General features: G+C 37.2%; 2 protein-coding genes across 2 annotated transcripts in view; both read right to left on the bottom strand.

Annotated features, from left to right (window-relative positions):
* LOC149801150 (uncharacterized) overlaps window positions 1-17,045 on the bottom strand; it is a 42,073-nt gene extending 25,028 nt beyond the window's left edge. Inside the window, exons 1-4 of the mRNA XM_089955170.1 lie at window positions 16,784-17,045; window positions 14,078-14,288; window positions 8,397-8,482; window positions 1,358-1,543 (exon numbers count right to left, since the gene is read on the bottom strand). Coding sequence (XP_089811296.1) covers window positions 1,358-1,543; window positions 8,397-8,482; window positions 14,078-14,249 — 444 coding nt within the window. The 5' untranslated portion in view covers window positions 14,250-14,288; window positions 16,784-17,045. The remainder of the gene's footprint in view (window positions 1-1,357; window positions 1,544-8,396; window positions 8,483-14,077; window positions 14,289-16,783) is intronic.
* Window positions 17,046-18,805: 1,760 nt separating this feature from the next.
* On the bottom strand, window positions 18,806-20,157 carry LOC149801149 (uncharacterized). Its single transcript, XM_089956770.1, has 2 exons — window positions 19,819-20,157; window positions 18,806-19,681 (listed from the first exon to the last, which is right to left on the bottom strand). The coding sequence occupies exons 1-2, from the start codon at window positions 20,155-20,157 to the stop codon at window positions 18,806-18,808; spliced, it is 1,215 nt and encodes a 404-aa protein (XP_089812896.1).
* Between the last annotated feature and the right edge of the window lie 315 nt (window positions 20,158-20,472).

Genomic DNA, 20,472 nt, shown 5'->3' with positions numbered 1-20,472 from the left:
GCACTGGTACTTTATCCTTAATTCTGTGCAATTTTTATCTCCTGTATTTATAGGAGGTTTACTGTTCTATGCAACACAGTGATCATTTGAATCTTGTCAGGGAGTGTCAACACTCTTACTTTCAACTACAGCCATAGGGCTGTCTGTCTGTATGGATAGATCGACTAGAAGAACCAGGATGATGAGGCTATTGTCCATATCGTGGCAGTGAAGCCATTTCAGTCAGTGTATGTTTTATGACGGGAATTGTTGAACTGTTGAATACAGACGTATAATTCTGGAGAAGGACGCGGAATTATGACGTAAATTCTCAATTCCTGGATAAGGACCATTACATTGTGCAATGTACACATATTTTAACCATATTTAATTTTAACTGTATATCATGGTTGTATGAATAATACCTAATTAACTTTGTGGTATATGGTTGTGTAAAGCATACTTATTTTTCACTGGTATCATATGGTTGTGTTAACCATACTTATTTTATTTTGCATCATACGATTCTGTGAATTGTACTCATATTTATTCTTTATTCTTTTGTGCTGTATGATTCCGTAAATCATTCTTTTCATTGTGGATGCGAGAACCATACTCATATTCTTGTTATACATATGAAACATGTTCAGTATAGTTGTAGTGTATTATATGTAGTGGATGGGTCTGCAAGTCAATTTTTGTTTGTTTGTTTGTTTCATAAACTTTCATACCCTCACATTGTGTTGCGTTATCATTCAATCCACGCATCCATTTGGTTTCAATCCTGTTACATCCATCAGAAGAACTCAGGTTATCATGTGGAAATTATTTGCCTTCTTTTGAATCACAGTAACCTTTACCTTTGACCTTTTCAACCCCAAATCCATAGGCTCCCTCATTAATCAATGTTTAAGGGATCCAACAGTAATAGGACATTTCTTATAATAACTCCAAGTCATCATCAATGTTTCCTCCATGTCTGATGTAAAAGTAACCTTATCATGTGGAGACAATGTGTCTACTTTCAGTCATAGTGACCTTGATGTTTGATCTTTTGACCCCAATAATAACAGGCTTCATTCTTGCCAAAAATGCAACCCACAAAATTTGATACTGGATGATGCAAGAGACTCAAGCCAACAGATAAATGGATATGCACAAATTTACTAAGAAACAGACAAATGGATATGCATACAGACATAGGCAAATATCAACCAATCCACATCAAAGCACAACATGTTCCACTGTATAGCTGGCATAGAAAAATAAATCTACTTACTTAAACAAATTTTGTCTCTTTCTTGACACATATGCATTTACATATGCCATGAACTGATTTGCTCAAGCCAAGTTATATCTGCTGAGGCCTGATGCTTACCATGTCCAGAACAGTTTGGCCCAATTTATTTTTTAGTTCAGGATCTAAAGGACTGTCATCATCACTTGACTGTGCATGACCCTCTCCCTCCATATGTCTCAGAGACTCATGACTGGACTGGTCATAAAAGCCAGATGTTGTAGATCTTTCACTCATTGGTTCATTAAGGTTGTCATACCCTTTTCCCTGAAACAATCATAGCAAATTTCAAACCTCTAGATTAATTTCATCCACACATCTGGTATTTCATCATTTTCCACATTTTATAGTGATAGATGTTGGCACAGGAATAGCTTTAGATATCAAGTTTCAAAGGAACAGGTGTACTATTAAGATTTTACTGCACGGGGACACTAGTGCTTTGAGCTGATTTGATATCATCTATGCATAAGGCAAAAGTATATGATGTTACATACTCATCTCAAACTAAATAATAAAATATGTTTAAAAATGAAACATCTACATGTATATACTGCATATACTCTCTCCTTGCACCTGCAATCACTACGCGTCATTTAAGAATTCAGATAACAATAGACCAAAAGCAAGTCATCCATAAACTTTGCTCTAGGTCTGTAAAGCAGAATTAAATCCTGTTGTAAGAAAACACCATTTTAAGTCTTATTATTACAATTATTATTACCAACTGTCAGCACATATGTAAACATCTATTTATATATCCTATGCAATTCCGTTATTACTATATTCAAATCATGTACATATTTTATAAGAAAAGATATTCTATACACATTATAGCCATGAATAAGAATTAGAAAAATTAGAAAAAAGTCATATACCAGGAGTTACAAAAAAACAGATATACATAACAGAGCAAATATAGGCGTGATCTCCCTCAACACAACAGCTTGGTCTGTATAAGATATCACTTCAAGGCTCATAATGGATCCTGTAGGTGGCTTTCAGTGGAAGTGTCCAGAGTAGATAGTACAAAGGTCTGGATGGATGTCTGTTTGTGGCAATGAAAGAGGGAAACCTCATAAGTGAAACTGACCTGTCTTGTCAGAACTGCAAGTAATTCAGGTCCCCTGATAGTGCACATAGTTCGCACAGTCTGCCTGCCATCATTAATGTGATATAAAAGATGCCCTGGAAAGTGGTTCAAATATTGTTTTGTTCAACAAGATTTGTACCTATGATACTTCCAATCATGGAGCAGTAACCTTTGATTGTGTCTGGTGCTAACTTTTTCTTGTCAAAGAACCAGAGAAGGATGTTAACAATTTCAGGTATTAAATGCTTGGTGTTTTCTTGTGCACAGCACTGTTAAAATTTTCCAATGTGTTTGTACACTTTTATAGTGGAAAGCCATCCAGCTAAACGACTGGTTCAGAGAACTGTTTATTTCTGATGACTTGTTTAATATGATCTAGACATGCTGGTTCAGTAGGTCTGGGTTGGGTGTTAAACAACTGCCATTGTGACTGCTTGAGCAGATGAGGGAAATTCTCTATTTTCCATGGAATTCCCATTATGAGATTGATGAGGTCATTGATCCATGACGTCTGCCATCTGAGTGGTGCAAGGATGATGAGGGAACAATCCGATTCTCTTGCTCTTGTATCACCTTTGAAATCAGAGGTGTTGGACAGTAGGTGTATGCATCCAGACTGTTCCTATCTATGGATAGCAAATCGACTGCCCAGGCTTTTAGATCTGGGAATGGTGCATTGAAGGCTGCGAGCCTGGTGTTCCACCTTGTTGCAAACAGGTCCACCAATGGTCAGTCCCATCAGGTGCATGTGAAAACAGGGGTGATGGAGAGACCATTCTGACTGTATAAGTTTATTCTCCTGGGACAAAGAATCTGCTATTACATTTAGACATATATGAACATGATGAACTTGGATGTGGATTTTTTTGTTGATGACACCACTTTAAAAAGTCCCACCCCAGTTTGCAAAGTACTGAGGACTTGATTCTGCACTGCCATTTGAGATAAGTCACCACCAAAGAGTTGTCGGATACAAAGGAGGACTCCCTTTTCATTAGAAATTCCTGCCACCAGTGAAAGGCTTCCAAAACAGCATTCATCTCAAGGATACTGATATGCAGATTCTGGTCTTTGGGAGGCCATACATCAATGGCTTTCCAAAAGATGGTAGTAGGTGTACCACCCAGCATACTGTACTTGCATCTGTACAGAATGATCTCTGGCGATTGCTGTGAGTAAAGCTAGGTCACTCCAAATCTATAGATGGTACCTCATATTTGTGCAAATGGGAAGAAGTCAGTGCAGTGGGCAAACATTTGGCCTCTCAATGGCATAAATTAATCATTTGTGACAGGCACATATAAAGGCAACCTAGAATAATGAGGTCCACTTCCACAATAAGCAAGCCTAAAAGTTGAAGGAATTCCTGTGTGAAGAGATTCCCTTGCAAGTAACAAAGCCACCATGGTCTTCATTTTCAATGTCTGTTGCTGAAGGAGATGTAAATAAGGACACCCACATTGTAAGCAGTGTAACAAGGGTTATTACATTGTGTTCTAACTCATCTGATTTTTCGCAGGATCTTCTCCAGATAACTTGATGTCACCACTTTGGAGATGGTCTGAACAAGAGCCAAAACTCAGTTCATCTGATGAGTAAAGACCTAGGGACTGATTTTCAGTCCAAATGGGAGCACTTGGAATTGATAAGCAATGTTGTTATAGGCAAATCACAAGAACTTCCTGGAAGCCTTATGAATTGGGACATAAAGATATGCCTCTTTAAAGTCCACACTGATTGTGAAGTCTCCCTCTTGAGTAGCATTCAAAATGCACTGTGGTGTTCCCATTGATAACCAAGGACCATGAATGAATTGACTGAGGGCATTTAAGCTGATGACTGGGCGCTGAGTGCCATGTTCCTCTGGGACCAAGAAAAGGACGGAATATAATCCCAGGGAATTTATTCTTTCAAACAATATCTACAACAATTTTCTGAAGAAGGTCATTTATTTCATGCTGCAAGGTGGTGGCTTTCAATGGGTTTGTTGGAATGTTTGTAGCTGATGGGACTCTCTGTGTTTTTAAAGTGATACAGAGTCCCTTGGAAGCCACTTGTCAATTCCAATGATCATCATGGCAAATCTTGTCCCACTCAGCAGCAAATAATTGTAGCCTTCTTCCTACCAGGGCAGTATGGAGATATTATATTGGAAGCTTTGACCTTATTTCATCAACACCAGACTCCAAATTTGCACATGCTATGTACGCATTCTGCGACATTACATATGCCTATAGTTTCCCTACCAGATTATGTGATGTGGTCCAGGTTGGAGGGTACAAGATTAATAATATCTACATAACTGACCAGTATCCACTGGGACAACAATATGCTTCCAACTCTTGAACACCCAGCCATCTACTGTCATCACCCTGACTAGGGCTACTCACACCCCAATGAAGATGTTGAACACTTGGTAGAGCGGACACCGAACACTGACCTCCTTCTGACCCATGACTCCAAGCTGCATGGGACCCTTCTTTATTCAAGATGGCAAAAGGACTACTCACTGGACCTCTGCTGGGTCAGTTGCATCAGTAACCATCCTCAGCTGGTAAGCCAAACTGTTCTAGACAACTTCCCCTCCAGTCAGCACAGACCAATACTTATCCATATTGGACTTCAACTGGCGCATATACACAGCTCTAAACAGTGGCAATGGAACTTCTGCAAAGCAGATTGGATGAAGTATGCTGACATACTGGAGCATAGCATAGTCACTATATCTTTCTGTATCCCAATCAAGGAATCCTACCACAGTTTCCAAAGAGCCATATTCAAGGCAGCCACTCAGTCTGTCCCTCATGGCCGTCCTCCAGTCTATGCACCCTGTTTGGATGTAGAATGTCAGGCTCTTCTCAAGGAATATGAAGCATCTGGATACCCAGACATAGCAGATCACCTTATCGAATCCCTGGACACTTCCAGAAACACTCGTTGGGAGGAAACTACAGGATCACTCAACTTTATGCACTCTAGCTGAAAATGCATGAGCTTGATTTGAAGGCTTGGCACTGCTAACCAACCAGCAATTCAAACACACCCTGTTGTCAATCAAAATGCAGTAGCTAGCCACTTATTATAAGTGACAAAAGCACCCCTGGAGAAACAGCAGCGACAATCTTGCCGACATCAAGTATGAGATGAGTGGCGACAATCTTGCATTCAGAAGTCAGATAATTAGATCAAAATACTCCAGAGGCATTTACAACAGAGTTTGAAACGGTGTTATGCAGCATCAAATCAGGCAAAGCAGCAGGATAAAACAACATCCTGCCTGAGTTCTTGAAACATCTTGGCCCGAAGGCAAAGGAATGGCTCATACAGGTTGTTAAGGAAATGTGCATGCCAACTTTGTTGCATCAGGCAAAGATTACTGTGATCCCAAAGCCTGGCAGAGATCCCCACAATGTGGTGAGTTATCAGCTGATCTCCTTGCTTTCAGTCTGTTTTAAAGTATTGGAGCACCTGATTTACCTTTTTTGAAAACGGTTTTCAGAGGAATCTTAAAACTGGAGTTGTTTTCCTTGATCTAACAGCGGCACATGACACAGTCTGGCATGCAGGGCTGTTGTTGAACATTTCCAGAGTATTGTCGCACTGGATAGTTGAGACTATCAAACTGTTCCTTCACTACAGGCACTTCAGAGTGCACATCAGAGGGAGAGATGCAGCTCGTGGAGGCATCAGACTAATAGATTCCCACAAGGATATGTTCTTTTGCCAAGTTTGTCCAATGTCTATATCAATGACCTACCTGTAACACAGTTGCGCAAGTTCATGTATGCAGATGACATTGCTCTCGGGAACAAAGTCACTCATTTACTCAGCTTTAGGAGGTACTGAACAAGGACCTGGAGGATATGATGGACTTCTTTAAGAAATGGCATCCACAGCCAATTGCAACAAAGACAGTCTTCAGTGTCTTTCACCTTAATAATGCACAAGCAGAGCTTTAGCTTTCCATCCTCTTCAATGGGCAGCAAATAAAACATGACACAATACCTACTTACCTTGGTGTGACTCTGGACAGATCACTGATATTCTACAAACAGCTAAAGAAAACTGCAGCAAAACTTAGCACTCGAAACAACCTACTCCGCAAAGTGGCTGGCTCAACCTGGGGTGCTAGTGCTCAGACACTCAAGACATTAGCACTGGCCCTCTGTTATTCAACAGATGAGTACTGAACTCCTGTCTGGGCTCGATCCTTCCACACCAAGTTAACTGATGTCCAGCTCAACACAACAGTGTGCATTATCTCTGGAACACTACATCCTACTCCTTTACCATGGCTGCCGGTACTCCTTCATATGTGGTCTGCCAGTGAGAAACTTCCACTGTACATGGACATCACCTCACATCCAGTAATTCGTTTGATGCCCAATCCGGTTAGGTTTGTTGCCAGAAGATATGACAGCTATTTCATCATAGAGTGTTGAGTGGTCTTCAAGAGATGCTGTAAACCACTCCCTCATAGCTGAGCCATCTGTCTGCCCTTCTGGCTTCAACTTACACATCAGCCGTGGACCACGCTGAACTACTTTTGGACAGGACAGGGTCATTTTGCAGTCAGCCTTGTCCAATGAGGCCAGGCCACTGACTCTTCCCATTGCTGTGGAGCTCTACAAACCATGTCACACACTGTGAACAACTGTCCACTACTAAAAAAGTTCCCCCATGGACTGCAGGCTCTGCATGTTGCCGATGATGACACTATTAACTAAGTAAGCAAGCACTGCACATGATAATATATAGTATGGAGATTTCATTTTTTGAGAGCTGAAGGGGGTTTTGTAGAGAAACTTTGGTGTAAGCAGTTGCTATTTCTGTCTTTTGTCCACTTTGGTTCGCAAGAACTGTGGTTTTTGACATGAGGAACTACGACAGGACAACTAGTCATAGGTTTGTGTTAGAGTCGTTTGTCTAGGTTCCTTTATTTGGTTCCCTGAAACATCCCCGATGAAGCAGAAGAACAAATAATAACTCTTTACTAGTTATTTTGATGAAAACAAATATGTTATAGTTTTTTTTAATATTTCACTAACAAATTCTAAACATAAGAACATAACTTTTATGACTGATATTACATTAATGAAAACTTGGGAGAATGCGTAATCTCTGCTAAAGATCTTTTGGAGATTTGTTGTTGTTACTAACACTAGTTGTCTTAATAACAAAAATAACAATAATTTACATAACCCAGTGCCACATAAATACTTAATGTAAACACTGAAGAGATAATTTGATGACCTGTTATATATATATATATATATATATATATATATATATATATATATATATATATATACTGCAGGTAGTAGTTCCCATATCCTTTTCATAAGGAGTAGGAAGGATAGGTGGCTGTCATGCAAAGTACACTAATTAAATTATTACCTGTACTTATCAAAAAAAATTCTCTTTTGATAATTATGGACTGAGACGACTTTTGATAAAGAACACCAATATCAAGTTCTGATATTTAACAAAATTATCACAAGTAGTATTTTCTTTTTCAAGCAAATATTTGGACATCAGACTTAGTATGTTATCGAGAAAAAAATGGGGATGCACTATTGCACATTGTCCAATCACTTAGTTCAGATTGGGTTGGTGTTCTAAGAATTTCTAGAACAGGAGGACACTGCATCAAGCACAGATGATGACAATGCTTATTAGTAAATTTTAAAACATGATCCAAAGGACCATCTTCAAGCCATCAAACCAGAATATGTAGCTGTTAAGAAGGCCTTATGGAATCAGGGTTTTCAGCTTTAATTTAGAAAATTTTAACACTCTTTAACCTATTTATAGCAACTGTCAATAAAATCTTGATAAAAGATGCCGAACAGTTTGTCTTTACATTGAAATATTAATTAATCTTCTCTACTTTATAACAGTTAAAGTTCTGTGCATTTATTCTGCATGTTTGCCATTGATATCACATTCTTCAAATTAAGGTGCAAGATGATTGTGTCAAATATCTAATACAAATAATCCCCATGTCAAATTTAATCAACATCTCACCTTCTGTTTGCAGATATACTGAACGGAAGCCTTAGCATCCTTTGCATTTTTCTCTGGACCTGGGGGTTCTGGCCCAACATGGACACCTACAAAAGACAAAAGTTCTACTGTACAAAACTTGGTGAATGTTTCATCTATCTGGTGAAATTTAGATAGCAGTACCTAGAACTTGTCTGAATTCATCTTGACAACAGTTCCTATCTGCAGTCTCAAGCTGCTTAGGTACCGTACATGGACCAAGATAAAGTACCATACGGACCAAGATTAAGTACCATACGGACCAAGATTAGGTACCATACATGGACCAAGAATAGGTACCATACATGGACCAAGATTAGGTACCGTACATGGACCAAGATTAGGTACCGTACATGGACCAAGATTAATTCATCTTTTCTATAGAGCCGACATTATATCCCACTTTCAATGCTTAGGGTCAACTACTAATTAAAGTATTTATGTGGAATTAGTTTTTTGCACATATGCTGCCTGGTATGCTTTTTCATTCCTTCTTTGTTTCATTTAATGATGGTAATTGATGTTTATATATATATGCTACAGTGTAATGACAAGTGTTTATTCATGTAAGTTTCTTTGCAAAGAAAACTACACACCATTCTAAATAACCATTTTTGGGATTGAAACTGATTGAAACTGATTGTGATAATTTTATTATTGTGTTTTTGGGGTTGTTTTTCGTGTGTTGGAGTAACAAAATGATAAATTTACATGTGTAATGTTTAAACTCGACATTCTGCTTACTGAATATTTTCTTTCAAGTGTGATATTATAAATGGCTAAGAATTTAATCCAGATAAGTAATAAAATAATGATCATATCCTTTTTCATTCTTTTGTAAATGAGGAACTCCAAAGTTTATGCCAGGGAATCTCAGAAATAGACTGAGTTTCATGAGTGAAGAGTCCAGGTCTCCTCATTCTGAAATTATACTGAGAGCCCTGTTCCTTAATTGCACTAACAAGGATTTTTGCTTCAAAAACAAGGCCAACTGAACTAAAAGGTTGTTATAAAAAAGTCCAAAAAAGCGTGAAAAATTGTGTACTACAGTATTTCATGTTATTTTTCGTACCCTTTAATTTTTCGTGCATCATTAAACCATAAAAATAATAATTAATTAATTCTATCACATTTTTTCATACACAAAATTTAATATTTTTTCGGTCATCCTATTATTTTTCGTACATAAAACGATCTTCTGTGAAGATTTACTTTTGCCAATGTGATAAAAAAAAGTATGGCCCTTTAAATTTTACAGCCTAGAATAAGAGATAAAATCACTGTTTTAGTTGCATTTTTATTTTTTAGTTATCCATTATTTTATTTCATTTTGTTAAAACTGAAGACAGGTTCCCATTTCAATAAGATTCAAAAATATACCAAAGTTCAATTTAGGTACATCAAATGACCAGGGTATTGTTTTGCTAAGCAAGTTATGAGTAATGACTAACTTTGGGCATGTTCTTAACTGAGGCACAAGTCGTCAATTCATTTTCAACTGGTTGAGATATTTTGAAGAAGGAGTGTGTTACCAAACATGAATCCAGGCGGGGTAAGTAATACATGTATGTTAATTTTGCTCATTGATCTTTTACTTTTGCCATCAATACCATGTTATGACTCCAGTGTCTTAATCTATGCAACAAGAAATAGCAAAACAAACAAGTTAAATTAACTTACAGCATGGTGGATGAATTCTTGTTTCCTAAAAGTCCTTTCAATTCCAATAATTCCAAGAAATCCAAAAAATGCCCCTTCTGTGCTGAAGTTTCAAATGTACAGAAAGATTTCCAAAGAATTCACCAATTATAAGTGTGTAGAAAGCCCGCTGCTCAGCTTACTCAGAAAGGGCAACTGTTTTGTTAACTGAGAATCTATTCACATTCATTTTATTGACCGTCTTCGTCTTTTGTATCGGCAAGAAAATATATAATGATTGATGTATTTGTTCTGTTGTTGTCATTACAATATATACTGCTATTATTCATCAACAGCTGGACAACGTCATTAATGAGCACTCTTGATTACGTTAGTCGGTTTAACAAAGCAAAGTGCACATTTGAAAATGAGTTCAGAAGCCATTTGAGTTTATTTATTTAGTAAAAATAATAATATCTCAATACAGGAAGACGCGAAGACCACAGACCATTTGGCAATTAATCTTATTGGCTCAATATAGTAATGCAGTAAAAAACTATAAAAACCCCAGTTACTTTTAATCATAAATGCAAAAGTCATTGACTTCGTGAGTTCAAGTTATATATACCGGTAGTTAATATCTTCAAAGATCTTGGTCTGTTCATGCTTGGGCATGTCTTCATTATTAAGTTTCTTCAAACCCCTGCCAAAGGGAGAGACTTTTATCCAACCACCACCCAAATGCACTGAACCACCAAACAAAAGGCGGAAAATTAGACCTGGACAGCCTAGAAAAGACAAAGGTGAAACCCATCACTTGTCTGTTACCACTATATAAGGTGCGACAATGCAGCTCCATTGGAAAGTCTTTCCAGTGACGAAGAATGTGAATGGTTTGAGGGTTTTGAGCTGGAAGACTTGTAAAACTCTTAACAATTATGAATGTTTCATTGCATCATGTTTTTGTATTTGTTTTGCTCATTCGTCCAAAGTTGGATCACAAATTATGTCCTTGAAAATAACATGCAATGTTTATAATACAAAAATATTTTTATATACACGCTGCTTTGTTGTTCTCTCTCTATTAAAATCATTTGTCCTTTTTTCAACTGGCTTCAGAACAAGTATCAGTAAATTAATATTTTTCTTGAGCTAATAGACTTGTCGTACACATTTTCAATACCCCATGGGTAGCTTCATTTCCCTATGTAGAGCCTCCTTAATTTGATCTGTAGAGGTGAATCTGGTCTTCAATCCAGTATTTACTGGAAAAGACCAAGCTAAAGGTCAAGCGTATTTAATTAGCATGCATATTACCTCTGCAAAGCCATGTGGCACAGTGACAATGAATCTCATAATTACAACCAAAACGATTTATTTATTCAGGTTTTAATTGCCAATGGAATATAATAGTGCCCTTGTAGTGTTTACATAAAGAATAACACAACTGAGAGGTAACCGAACAATAAAGATTATTTTCTTATTTCTCTCTCTCTCTATCTCTCTCTCTCTCTCTCTCATAATAACAACAGATTTTTCTTGAGTTGAGCAGAATGAGACCGATTTTGTACATTAGTTTTGTACCTTAGGTTGTTGAGTGTCGTGTGTTCCACAGGCCTTGTCAGGTATGATCCCTTTATTTTTCGTACACGGTAATTACCACAAAATGATAATTATTTATTTTACATATAATTTTTCGTACACTGAAATTAATAATTATTTTTTCATGTACGAAAAATAATATGAAATATGGTACCCTGAAAATCGAATCAGGTCATCTACATGTGTAAAACTGTATGACTCTAATTCCATTAGTTTTTTGTGCTACTGCAATCAAATGAATTACAGATGAACACAGATTTAAGGATTTTAAGTAAAATGTATTAAAACTGACTTAAAATGCATAAAGAAATTTGGAGAGTGTTTTTAATGAGATGCCATTCACAGCTCTATGGAGTTAAAAAAACCTTCTGTAATGCATTTGCTGAATGAACTTGCTTTGTAGTCAGATAGTTTACAAAATGTCATAAATGTAATTTACTGTCACTGATCAGGCCATGCTATATGCATGATATATTTTGATGATCAGCCGATGAATAGTGTTGAAAGTGAGGAGAAGTGGCAAAAAGGTGGCAGGATGATGTGCCGAAAAGTGAATTTAATCTTCTATGTTTCAATTAAATTTTGGTATATAATAAAAGGATATTATTCTATTCCTGCATAAATACTGTACATGCTTCATCTCATTAAAATATAACATTTCTTCTACCACACGATGAAATTATATCCAGTATTAACATCAGGAAATGAAAATATCTCTCTGTATATAATAACAAACCTTCTGCTTGAAATGATTTTAATATCTTGATATTAATTTAAAATTTACCAGTGGACAGAAAAATCTTGACAAAATACATGGAGAATATCTACATATATATTTGCAGATATATGGAATTATTTCACAAGTGAAGTGGAAACATATTTGCCTTCATCTTTACAGAAACAATGTAGGCTTTCTTTTCATTACATGTATATATATATTTAAGGCAAAAATCATCAATTTTCTGCATTATGTATCAATGCAGTTAACAGCTGCATTACAACAATGATATCATATATATTACAATATTTTTAGGACAGTGACCTTTGACTAATTTACCTCGTACATATAATGTTTCAACTGTGTATCTTGTCAAATTAATGACTGTTTCTATTCAAAAATGAAGAAATTTCTATTCCTGTTTGCAGATGTCTTACCCATATTTAAATAAGCGAACATTGTTTGGACAGGGTAAATGTCAAAACATCATTTAGTGGTCATATCGGACAGACTAACCAATTTTAATGATTGTGAGTTTACTGTAAGGATGTTCTTTATTTCTGCATTAAAATGTAAGCTGTGGGTCTTGGCATGCTAGCAGTCAAATTCAGTAACTCATGCTGCAGCTGTATATTACAAGTGTCACTTAATTTTGATTTGCAATCAACACTCATTTATCTCTGATTTATCCCCTATTTTCATGAATGATTTTGATTGTGATGAAAGCTAAAATTGATATTTAAACAATTGTAATACTATATTTAACAAGATCTTTCCATAAGAATGTATACTGTTTGTCACAGAGTGTAATAGGCATACACTGCTGCATGGGTATCACAGGATATCAATTATCAAAATTTTGTGTATGTTCGGTCACTAACAATTTGCAAGATTCCTGTGGAAGACTAATTCTATGCAAAAATTATACCTGAAATATACTCTATGTTGTTGTTTGTCTTGTGGCATTTCTTAATGGCACCGCCTCACCTCATGGATTACATAAATTTATACTAGGGGATCTACAGTCTCAACATAAATTTTATGAACCGTTAATAAAAATGTAGGAAGAGAGAGAAGGAAAACAAAGTAGGCCTAAATATGGAAATATAGATCGGAATAACATACACATGGGCAGATATATTTCTGAACTGGAAAAAGAAAGTAGTTCCAAATGGGAGATCACCACTGTGGCAAAAAAAAGTGGTACATGTATTGACTGTGGTTATATTATTTTTCTCCCACCTATATATTTCAATATCTCATTATGAAATATATAATAAAAACAGATTAACTACTTGAAACAAGTAAATAGCATAATTCATTGAGTGGGTTAAAAAGTCAGTATTTTCACCCATGAGATGAAATATATCCATTATTCACTCACAGCAAGCAAATTGTCTTTTTATTTCATGCTCAATCATCTTGGCTGGCTGTAAAACAGACTAAAGTAGCAGATTTCTTATTGGATCCCACATAATGTCAACTTTATCTGAAGGCAGCCACATTTATCACTCAGTCATGTAAGCATATAAGAATAATATAGAATTTCACTGTAATCTTTTTATTGAGGTGCGAGTGAAATTATTTATCATAATTCATTCAAGTGAATTATTATAATTATTTTACTTGGAAAATCCAGTATGTAAATGCCTAGAATAAAATAAATGTATGTATTTATTATCAAATCGTTCTTTGGTATATTTACCTCTATTGGTAAATCTGTGGATCTTACTAAATCTTGGCTGTATATGGGTATCTTTTGTGAACTTCTGCATCCTGACTGGGTCACTATATGTAATGACATACTTTTTCCGCCGACCCAATGCAGCCATGGTAGTTGGTGCGCATCTGACTCCTAGTTGTAAGTACCTCAGCATGTTGACTTTAATTCTTCTGATTCTGTAACTTCCTAAGAACTGCAACAACAACAAAATTCAACAGAACTCAAAGGATTTCAAACAAACAATATACAGCCTTGCCTAAGTCAAAATCAGCCCACTCTGGCTTTTATCACTATTCAATTCAGAGTCAAACCTGGGCCTGGGGAAAAAGCAAAGTAAAATGAAAACAAGGCAACCTATACTCACAAGATAGTACAAGTCTAAGAATAAATTCACTCATATATGTGCAGTAGAAATCTTACAAAAGATCTTTTAGGAGCACCATTTTCCTATATGACCAACCAGATATCAGATGAAGTCTTCGGCTAAAAAATCGATGTCAATCCATGACAAATGACTATTACGACTCTATCATCTTAAAATAAGTAATAGAAAAGAGTCAGAAGCAACAAGCTTTGTAAAATTCAACAAATAATTTTTTTCCCCAGCATACAAAGTTAAAATGCAAAAAAAGTACTGTATTGTGAATTAAATCCCAAATAATCCCAGATTTACAGACACAAGTCCTAATAATTAAAGTTCTGCATAAACTCTAGTGGAAATCCAAATTTAATCTAATGCTGAAAGTGTTGATGTGTACTAGGTGGCCCATGCTGTGGTGATGTACCAGTCTTTTGTTGGATCACAATAATATAATCCAAGAATTAAATCCTTATTTTAAATGTCACTATAAATTCAAGTCTCTGTTTCCAAAATGTTACTTCTGAAGAGTACTTTATAATTTCCAGAGAAGAATCACTTGAATTAAATAACCTGAATAAATAAATTCCAGCCAAAATGAGTTTTTGGACACATCAACAATACAACTGAGTCTGCTATGATCTAAAAGCATGACTGAATAATTTGTCCAGTAACAAGGTTATATAGTCCTCTACTTGATATCAGGTCACAATTCATATTTTCTAAACAAAACATGTTACTAAATGGAAAACAACATTTTTTTTTACAAATGCACTAAAATTTATATTGTTCACATTTCGCAAGCTATTTTAAGCACCTGTACAAACCCACATCAAGTCAGTTTTAAGTTTGTGTATTACTGTCATAATTAGAGACAATATTATCTCAGAATGTTCCTATGATCTGTTCTGACACCAAACCTAGTCCTACAATGTTAGACATAGCACATATTTTTGTTTTACCCCCCAGAACAAACATATCTGGTGATGTGTCTTACATTGTAGGACTAACACACAGGCACTTAATTCTGGGAAAACTAATGTGTACACTCACCATATATATGTTATATGGTGAGTGAACACATTAGTTCCCCCCAGAATCTAGTGCCTGTGTCTACAGTAGACTTCATCAGCCACATGCCGATAACTTACCGGATAGCTTTGAACACTGTATTATCATGGTACTTAATGTTGTTTTCGGTACATATTAAAACCGATCTGTTATTGCTACATTGTTACAAACTGAAAAGTTTCTGACTTTCCCTCTATCTATTCCTATAAAAAAAATCTATGTCAATCCAATTACGTAAATGAAAATCGCGGCTAACCCAGATTACCGTACTATGGGGGAACAACTCTATATTATCGCGGTAGACGCCTAACGTAAGTATGGTAGCACGCACATATTACGATAAACATAAATTTCAACTTAGTGATAATATGGAATTTCCGCGCTTTCACTGGCTGAATATTACCACCAAAATAAAGGATCCAATGACTAAATTAAATACGCCAATGCCAGTTAAGCTGAAATCCTTGATAGCAACAATTAAAAATACAAAAATACATATCAATTTATCTGAATTTTAATGGCAACGTGGACTAAAGAAATCTATATATACAAATGAATTTATTATTATTTTTATTATTATTATTAATACTGAAATATTACTGATTTAAAAAATAGTTCAACTATTACTGCTTCCCTGTATATGTAGGTTAAGGAGGATCATAAGCAACGGTTTGTCAATTTTGATCCATATTGGCTACCATGGAATAAAATTCCAAGTGTAACCCTGTAAGGACATGTATGTCACTCTCAGTATATGACCTATAGTCATGAAACATCAGATGATGCACTGAATATATTTCGTAATCAAAGCCAATGCAATTATAGCAAGTTCGGCGGGTTTTTTGTACATGAGGTCAGAGGATCTGCGTAATTGCGTTCACTTTACAAAAAAGTGATGTTCATTCTTTTTTATTGTAAACTTATAAATGATGTTGACATTTTGAAGGAGATCGTGCTATAAGATATTTACATCCTTACTGGCTACAGCTTTACATCTGTAAACAGCCGCTAAACCGCGTGTGTCCAAAATTAATCGGAAAATCACGTTTTCCACGATAATACAGAGCCCGCGATAATACAAGCGTGGCCTCAGGTAGGACTATAGTGCTACATGTAAGACATAGCACATGTTGATTTTGTTTAGGTGCTATAAATACAACATAAATATCAGCGTCATGTCTTACATGTAGCACTAGACCTCGGAGCTGAAATAAACTCCAAAACTGGATTGTAGATCGTCATGTAGCTGAGGTGCTTACATAGCGGTGATGGTACACGCAGGCCCTAAAACCACACAGAATCGATGACTTATTCTAAAAATCCTTCCGACCGGTAGTCCTGCACATGGCTACCTGATGTCGTTACATATTTTGCGCTCTGAGGTCTCAATGGATAGTTTCGTATTTTGACACCCAACCCCTAATTTTTAAGGTAGAAGGCATGAACCTAATTATCACAAACCTAGCATTTATAAATTCACACATAAGCTAGATCTGTAATGTGGTTTAGATTTACTTTGAGTTAGGCTTGGAAATAGGTTGGCTTGTTGGTGACTGCCTGTCACAGTTAGATGAGCATGGGAGATCAATCTATCTATCTATCTATTTATACGGTGACGCAGTCACACTTGACTATTAAGCAACGGGTGGTACGTGGTCAAAGATAAAGTAAAGATGGAAGTGATAGGACAGTCAGAAGAGTAATGATAGGAAAGGCAGAAATAAGTAAAAGAGTGTCAGTGTCCGTTTTCATCCCTTCATACTCAGACCAATCCGGCTACCGTAGCGGCAATGAGATATGGAACCTCAACCGGCATGGCCCTGAGAATCACTAGGTCTTACTTGTAGCTGACTAGTTCATTAGAATGTGATTTTGGAAAGCTCCTGCTTGTGAGATAGCAAGTCAGGAGCTTGTGCAGTTATTGATGATAATTTGTTCCAAGTCCCTATTGTACATGGGAAGAAGCTGAACTTGAAACAATTTGTTGATGCTGACTTTAATTGAAACTTTTTCCTGTGGTTTGCCCTAGTTTGGCTATATGCCAGGGTTAGGTATTTGTATGCTGGTATGTCCACTAGGTTGTTCGCAATCTTGTACATCATGGTTAGCTGGGCCTTGGTTCGCCTGGATTCGAGTGATATCCACTGGAGATGGTTGAGCACTGCACTGACACTGCTAGTGTTACGATATTTATTTGTGGTAAACCTAGCCGCTCTCCTCTGAACGATCTCTATCTTATTTGTTCGATCTTTACTATGTGGGTTCCACGTAGTCGAGCAATACTCAAGACCTGGTCGAACCAGAGTGAAATATGCCGCACTTTTTACTTCTTCATTGTTGATTTGGAGGTTGCGGCGCAGGAAACCAAGGTTACAGTTCCCTTTTTTCACTATCTTGTCTCTATCTTGTCTATGTGCCTTTTCCAAGAGAGGTCTCTAGACAACTCCACCCCGAGATATTTTGTTGCCTGCTCATTGGCTAACGTGTGCCCCTTAAGAGTATATTCGGACAAGATTGGTGATTTTTTTTCCTGTAAACTCTTAGGATGCTGCATTTTTCTGGACGGAACGACATACCCCAAGTTCTTTCCCAGAGGGCCAGTTGGTTCAGGTCTTCTTGAAGGATCTCACAGTCCTTGTAGACATTTGTTTCCCGGTAGACTATACAGTCATCTGCAAAAAGTCTTGTGTTGGATTTGACGCTTGCAGGTAGATCATTGATGAACACTAGGAAGAGCATGGGACCCAAAACACTCCCCTGAGGTATCCCACTAACAACTGGTGCTGGGTCTGTTGTTGTTCCATCTACTATAACTCTCTGCGATCTGTTTGATAGGAAATCTCTGATCCATTTCTGTGTGTTACCCCTGATGTCATAGTGGTCCAACTTACTGAGGAGTTTTTCATGGGGGACACGATCGAAAGCCTTACTGAAGTCAAGGATTGCAAGGTCATACTGCTTCCCTTTGTCTAAGGATTTGGCGAGCTCATCGACTAGGGTTATGAGCTGTATTTCACTGCTTCGTCTGGCACGGAAACCATGCTGGCAGTCTGTTAGAATGTTGTAGCGATCTAGATGTTGCATCATGTTGCTGACTATGATGTGTTCAAGCATTTTGCAGCAGATACATGTAAGGGAGACCGGTCTATAATTGCTGACCTTAAATCTTTCTCCATTTTTGAAGATAGCTGTAACGTTTGCTGTTTTCCATACATCAGGGACATAACCTGTTGAGAGGCACTTCTGGTAAATATAACTCAGGTATGGTGCACACTCTTCTGCTAGATCTTCAGGATCCTTGCTGGAATCATGTCTGGTCCTGTAGCTTTCTGTGGGTTAATTTTCCGCAACAAGCTGTATACACCTTCTACAGTAACTTGGATGTCAGGCATTGGTGGGTAACGATCTCCATGTAGGCTTGGTAGATCACTCTTATCCTCTTGTGTGAAGACTGACTGGTATTGACGATTCAGTATGTTAGCCTTGTCAGATGCCTCTGAATGTAGTTTCCCGTGTTCCTTGAGAGGTGCCACACCACAGCTGTCTCTACGTAAGGACTTAATGTATTTCCAAAATCTCTTCTGCTTGTTTGGTTGTTGTTCTTGATGTGGGTTACCGACTTCTATCAAGTTTTCAATATATCTCCAGTAAGCCTGCCGTTCTAAGCGTTGTGATCTTGCTTTTGCTTCTTTGTATAGTTCCCGATCTCTTGTTTTTCCTGTTGTTTTCTGTCTTGCAAACAATTTGTTCCGTCTTCTGTGTTGGGTTCTAATGGATTTGTCTATCCAAGGTTTGTTTGTTTTGTTTCCAGATAAGGTCTTAGATGGTATAAATTTATCCATTAACCGTTTGATGTTCTCCTCAAACATTTTCCATGTGTCATTTGCAGAAAGGTTATCTGTTTCACGTATGAATGATTCTTGTAATGACTTAAATTCTTCACGTAACTGGCCATAGTCTGCATTCCTGTATTGGAAGACATTACGAGCTGCTTTCTTCACTTTCATTTGTCGTAGGCTGGACTCTATGTAAACTGCTTCATGGTCAGCAATTCCTGATATGACATCACACTTGTTGATTAGTGTTTTGTTGTTTGTGAAGAACAGGTCAAGCAGATTTGAAGTAAATTCAGTTACACGTGTTGCTGCATCTACAACCTGTTCCAGGAATGAGTCCTTTATGATATTTAGTAGATGTTGGCATTGGGCATTGTTTGTGGCTTGTGGTAGTGGACACTCATTCTCGCAGTCAATATCTGCCAGGTTGAAGTCTCCTCCTAGCCATACATGCGCACCTCGTGGGATTCTCGTAAGACATAGTGAAGCTGATCTAAGTAGTTTGGTTCGGTTAAGGATGGAGGTTTGTAGAAGGCACCAACGTATAGGTCTGATGCCCCTTTAACCTTGATTTTGGCCCAAACTAACTCAAAGTTATTATCTGCCTTAAGTTCTTCTGGCTCGCAGCTGGAATACTGGTCTGATACTAGGACAAATACACCACCCCCATGGGATCCCTCTGGACGATCTTTGCGATAGGACCTGAAATTTTCTGGGAATACTTTAGATGAATTTATGCTGCTGTCTAGCCACGATTCCGTACCAATAACAATGGTGGCTTTGGTAGAGGAGATCATATTGCTTAGTAGTCCCTTCTTTCCAGGCCCCTTTATAGACTGACAATTAATTACTAGGATTCTCATGGGTAAGTCAGTTCTAATTCCAGTGGGACCATGTGTTGTAGAGGTGCTTCTCTGCTTGTGTGGAGATGAAGTAGCAGTTGGATTGTTAAAACTTTTCTCACTGTCTGCTTGGGTACTGTCACTAAGGCATTGGTAACTATTACTGGTATCGAAGATAAAAGTGTCAAATATTCCAGTGGAGAAGTTTGGCAAACCACAATGAGTACAATCTCAGCTTACATTGTGGAGGGTTTTGAAAACGGCATCTGG

This window comes from Sinohyriopsis cumingii, chromosome 4, assembly GCF_028554795.1.
Source record: "Sinohyriopsis cumingii isolate HCF-2022 chromosome 4, ASM2855479v2, whole genome shotgun sequence".
In the NCBI taxonomy this organism is placed as follows: domain Eukaryota; kingdom Metazoa; phylum Mollusca; class Bivalvia; order Unionida; family Unionidae; genus Sinohyriopsis; species Sinohyriopsis cumingii.
The sequence above is the reverse complement of the archived record's forward strand: the minus strand, read 5'-3'. Positions and strand labels throughout refer to the sequence as shown.